Source organism: Etheostoma cragini, chromosome 21 (assembly GCF_013103735.1).
Source record: "Etheostoma cragini isolate CJK2018 chromosome 21, CSU_Ecrag_1.0, whole genome shotgun sequence".
Lineage (NCBI taxonomy): Eukaryota > Metazoa > Chordata > Actinopteri > Perciformes > Percidae > Etheostoma > Etheostoma cragini.
In genome coordinates, this window is record NC_048427.1 from 1576385 (window position 1) to 1582294 (window position 5910).

Below are 5910 nucleotides of genomic sequence, written 5' to 3' on the forward strand. Positions count from 1 at the left end.
TGTCACTTTTTCGACGTTTTCAACACTACGTGACACTAACTAATTAACTTTAGTTTTATAGTTATTTTTGGAATTTATGGTCAATACATAAGGAAATTATACCTAAAGTTTCAGTTAGAAAAGCAGAAATTAGGAATTATTGAGACTAAAATTAAACGAATGGATGTTGATGGATAATCACAGACTGGAATATGTCAACTTTTACTCAATACTATTTCAAAAACACTTTTTTTCAAATGCTATAAAATTGAATAAGTCGCCCCAAAATGAATAATTAGTAAAAAGAAGAAAAAGTGCCTCAGAACACACCGAAGCGACGTCAACTTAAGCGTACATTCTGCGTGTACGTAGCAGACATAATACGTCTCCATAACAGCAGGCGGCGCTGATCTATATCGTTGCCCAAAAAATGAAAACGGGCAGCTGATTGGACAAACGAGTCACGTGGGTCTGGCTGTTCCCGGATTTTACAACCGAGCATCATGGCAGGTTCATCGTCACAGGTCGGCTTCGAAGCCTGGAGCTCTGCGTCGAACCATAAACCTCTCAGTAAATGTGCGCCCGCTCTACCACTGAACCAACCCGGGCACGGGTCTGAAAACATTTTAAGCTGATGCAATTGTCTTCATTTCAGATCGAAAAAGGTCAGTCTAAAAGATTGTTGTCAGATTTTGTGAGGCTATCGTCTCGCTCATCCTGCTCGTCATTTCCGGGTTACACTCCACCAATCAGATTGGTCATTGAGTCCGACTAACCTTTTTTCCCGAATCAACATGTCAGGTCGGCCAAATGAAGGTCGAAGGCTCTAACGATGGACGACGGCTCGGAACAGACTCTAGTCACCGACCCCGCCAGACTGTCCGACGGCCGATCATCTGGTTGCCGTCTCAGGACCTTAAATCTCTTTTTCGAGGGAGACCTGGCCGAGATAGGACATCGTTAACTTCATAAAACATCAGAACAGACAAGCGGCAATTTAAAATAGAACACATCAAAAACAGGGACAACAGACACCTGATACATATCCAAAATCCAGTTTTGGAATAGCAACTGGACTCTTCAGTAACACAGTTGTCTTCGTCTAATGTTTTTTTCATAAACAATGACTCAAACTGAATCATTGACTTTCATAATAGTTGACAATTACTGTATCTATCTCTACTTGTGTCTGACAGTCCAAACGTTTTGTATCTGTTGTAGTTTAAATGTCCTTGTATTTATTATTATAATGTAATTTGTTGAATACGCAGGCTGTACACTCGGCCACATTGCAAATGAGGGTCTCCCTCAACGGGCCCCGAGGTTTGAAATGAAATTAATCTTTATGTATCGTAATGTACTTGGTTACTTGATCTTGCATCATTTCATTTCCGAGCGCTGGTTCTGTGTGTACTCAGCTACAGGCGCCCCATCCCGGCCCTCACGGGGCCCCCAGGTACAAAGAAACAAAGACTAGGCATGAATGAATCTGCAGAGGAGCTCCAAAGTAGAACTCAACTGAAATCAACTTTTAGGTAAAAACAGTTTGACTAGCAGACAGACGGGAGTTTCATGAGCCCACCCTCTGACAGAGTGGGAACTTTCAGACAGGGAAGAGTTAAAGAAAAGGGTCTCCATGAAGAAGAAGGGAAAGGAATCCCACCCCTCCTTCCTCAAATGGTCTAACCCACGGGTTGACACGGCACCCTCCCCCCCATGTGTTATTTCTGCCTTATGTAGTGCAGAGTTTCTCGGCTGTTCTCTTTTGCCTTAGGACTGTGGGATTGGACAGCAGCCCCGCTCTCTGTCCCGTCTTTGTTCCCCTGTTTTGATAAGAAACACGAGAAGAGCTCCTCTGCTCCACAGTCATAGTCATCACTTTTGCCACTTTCTACACAGTCTGCAGCGTCAGGCCGCTTTGCAAAGCCTACATCATGAATGGCACAGGGGATGGGATCTACGACCACGCTCCTCATGACGGCTCCTTCATGTTTACCTCTGAGTCTGTGGGAGAGGGACACCCTGGTGAGTAGAGGACTCCCTCTCCATGCTGCTGCTGCATGCCATGACCCAGTAGAGGTGGTTAAACACTTTTATGTTCCAGTGATCATTAATGGCTTTGAGGAATGTGCAGAATCTCATGCTGTACATGGAGGCATTGTACCGTGAAAAAAGGAGTTTGAAGAGCCAGACTCCTCTGATTTATGCTGTGATTTGTATTCACTTGAATTTATAGCATGATACCTGGATTTTATGGGTATAAAACTGGATTGGCCCATTTTCTTTACATGATTTAGTGCACAAAGTAAACATGCGCTGTAGATTAGTGCCGGGTACCGAAATTCAATACTTTTTAGGCATTGACCACATTGCATCCTTAGTACAGAGTACCAAAAAGGCCTTGTCATTAAAGTTCAGGGTTCAATACCTAAAGAGCCAATCTCATCGGTGTCAGGGAGCCAGTTAGAAAGCAGCATGCTTCTCCCAAGATTCAATGTTTGTGATTGGCTAGCTGTGTAATGTTACTCGTTGTAGAGACACTCTACACTTCACAGTGTGCACAGAGACGGGGCGTGCATGTGTGTTGTGTTATTTTGAGAGGCTTGACTACAGTGAGTGTCACATAAGTGAGAGGGAGCTGAAACACAAAAGAAATCCAATTTAATTCAAGCGCAAGAGTAGTTGCACTGTGTAGCTTCAGTGTAAAGGAAATGCATTTCAACTGGTTCCACAAGTTCCCCGGGCTGCTTTAAAACATGAGGTAACTGAACAGTTAGTTCAAAGTCGTTAAGAATAAAAGTAATTCAATTAACTTTGGACATTGAGTCAACACTCAACAGATGTTGCAGACAAGTGGTTCTCAGTTTGAAAAGTCATTTCTTCTTTTGACATTTCTTTGTGTTGGTTTTCTAAACTCTGGTGGATTTATTTACTTAACTATGGTTAACTGCAACTCACATCTCTGCAGATGAATCTGTCCGATCTGTCCGTACACGTTCCCGTCCCGAGGCACCGGGGCCCAAGACGATTGTGATTGGTTTAAATAAATGCCAATAAACCAGAGCACATTTTTCTCTGATCCAGGAATGCTGTGTGAACTAGTCAGACCCTCCTTCACAGTGCTGTGGAAGAAGGTCCGGCAATGCGAAGCTATGTAAGGGATAATGTAAAGCGAGGCGGTTGCCATAGCAAATACAACCCTGACAGGATGATCAGGACCCCGACACGAAGGTCTGAATCTTGAAATCAGCCTGTAAAGAAGAAACAGTCCTCAGAATTCAACCAAGCTATGTAATAATGTGGAAATAATCCCCATTTGGCATCAGCACAAGTTCAGTAAAACACATCTTGGTTTTATGTAACTGACAACTTCATATTTTAGGAAGATAATGAAGCTTTGCTTCCACTAGATACCACCTCCTGTGAGTGCGGTTGGAAAGGCGCCAAACACCAAATACTCAATATATCAGAAGGTTGGACCCCAGCGCCAACATTCACTCAAACTCCCCTGAACAACTTTAAAGAGGCAGGGGTTTGACACAAAAACGTACAGCTGCAGAAACGTTTGTACCAGAGAAAACATGAGGTTTCCCACAGAGACCAGAGCAAATCAGGCGTCATGGCAATATGTTTAAGACTCGTATAAATTCATTTAAGTTTTTTTTTATTAATCAACCCTGGCACATCGAGTCTGAGCGTCCTAGCTGCTGCTAACAGTAGTGATGGTGCCGATTTAAACTTCACAAAACGTATCTTCTGCAACACTAACCACTGTCACAACAATCACACTTAGTTTATTTCAGATATAAATATTAGTTTTTCTAACTAACATCAAGGTTTTTCTTTTAACTTTTCATTGTTAACATCTTAAGTTGACAGACCAAATTTGAAGAGGAAATCTCCAGGAGGACTTAGTTAAAGTACATGTGGAAATGGCCGAAATAAATTCACACTAATTGTGAACTTTCAATTAAAAATGACAGACTTCTAGTTGGGTTTAGGGTGGGGCTACAATAGAGTTTTATGTACTTCTTGACAGAAGTTGTAGTTATGGTTATTCCCCCCACACTCTTAAGACATGAGAATTGTTTAAGACAAGACTGGCTTAGCTTGTAGTATTTTTTATATATAGCCAAGATTCATGGTCTCTTTTGTATTTAAGGTCCTACTACTTAACATCCAAGTAACCTCACTACAGCACAAGTAGTCTAATAGTCCAGTTTGTCCTGAAACATCTTGCCTGTAGACTGGATTGATGTTTCACAAGCTTTAGAAAATAAAACCACATAGACAATGAACTGTTAAAATAACCTCATGTTTGAGGGTTAAAATATACACATTTTCAGACTTGATGCAACCCCCAAATTTGGTGAGTTTTTGAATGTGTTAAGCCCCCTCAAAAAGGCAAGTCATTTGCAAGAAAAAAAAAAATTCCTTCAATTTCATTACGGCCTCCGATCAGGGCCTCATGACAGTTTAATTCACAGTCAGAATCCTTCATTCAGAATCAGTGGGTGACCTTGACATTCGTTTTGAGAAAGTACACGTGAATTTTCCCAAAGGATTATATTAACGGTGAAGTTGCACTCAAGCTCCTGAAATATGAAAAAAGGCAAACAATTAGTTAATCCTGTTAAACGTTGGACATTAATGCACTGGGGCAGAACAGTGTTGGGCTTTAAGGTGTGTTTCTTCTCTCTCCCCCCCTCTCCTCCCACCCCCAAGTATCATGCATGGTCTGAAATTTCAAACTTGCCTCGGGTTCAGAGTTGAAATCACATTCGTTAGTGTTGCACGCTGTACATCCCAGAAGTACTTCCAGGAAGTAGTTAAGTCCTGCGACAACCTAGAGTTACAAGAAACAGCAGGACTCAGACATGTGGTGTATCACAAAAATGAAATGCAAGTAATTTCATTTTTCATTTTTTTTGCGGTTAATGAAAAATGCTGCTACTGTAACAACAAAATTTCCCCGTCGTGGGATGAATAAAGTATAATCTAATCTAATTGAATATGAAAGAATTAGGGTCAATGTCCCAAAAAAAGAAAAAATGAGTTTAAATTAAGTTACAAATTGAACATTGGCCCTAATCCTCTTCCGTACTAGAAGGTTTTACGTTACCTGCAGTTTAGCTGATGTTATGTCCAGAATTGTGTAATTAAACAAGTTTGCGTTGGCTTTGTTGAATTCATCCACAGCAAACAGCGCCGCTTGTAAAACATTGATGTCAGTCACCGGGACGTCTTGATAGTAACCGGTAGGCGGAGATTGTTCTGTTACAAAGCGACCGGTGAAAGCAGAAACAAAAACACAGAACCAGACAAACAGCATGATGGCAACAAGTTGTTCTGCAGTAGCTATTAGGAGTCCTGGTATCGGTTCTGAGTGGACTAGTTCACGGTCAAAGCCCAGTTAATATACCGTCTAGAGAAACAGACACACACCTGTTTCCTATCTGTTGATGAACACCCACACAGGTGTTTCCAGGTAATCTGGCTGATTAGACCTCACCAATTAATGTTCATACCGAACAATCAGATAGGGACAAAAACTAGAAAAAGAAATGACTTCAATACACGTTGTGTTTTTTTTTTATTCTTCTGACAGTGACATCATCAACGTAAATGTATTAAGAAGTATTGTGGTGTTCCCGATGTGATGAATGTAGTGTAGTCTACGTGTAGCGTATACGTAGATAGGCCATATCGTTGGTCCAGGGATGTGAAACTAATTGAGAAGGTTAGGAAACCAAAGTAAGCTATAGTAAAAAACAATAGGCCTACATGTCAAGGAGTAACACAAACGGTCCTTTATCAGAGAAGGGCAAGCAACAAGAAAATTCAATCATCAATGTCTTGGTCTCTGACCAGTCTGCCATTAACATAATCTGGGAATATCGCTGCATTGTCCCATTTAATCTCCGGAGCGTC

General features: G+C 41.4%; 1 protein-coding gene and 1 long non-coding RNA gene across 3 annotated transcripts in view; one reads left to right on the forward strand and one right to left on the reverse strand.

Annotated features, from left to right (window-relative positions):
- The first annotated feature begins 1718 nt into the window (after positions 1-1718).
- LOC117936528 (S-adenosylmethionine synthase-like) overlaps positions 1719-5910 on the forward strand; it is a 37221-nt gene continuing 33029 nt past the window's right edge. For both annotated transcript variants that reach the window (XM_034859679.1, XM_034859678.1), the window contains exon 1: positions 1719-2004. In XM_034859679.1, coding sequence (XP_034715570.1) covers positions 1914-2004 — 91 coding nt within the window. In that variant the 5' untranslated portion in view covers positions 1719-1913. The remainder of the gene's footprint in view (positions 2005-5910) is intronic.
- Positions 5102-5910, reverse strand: part of LOC117936548 — a 3479-nt gene continuing 2670 nt past the window's right edge. The window contains exon 3 of the long non-coding RNA XR_004654970.1: positions 5102-5190. This is a non-coding gene — a long non-coding RNA (uncharacterized LOC117936548). The remainder of the gene's footprint in view (positions 5191-5910) is intronic.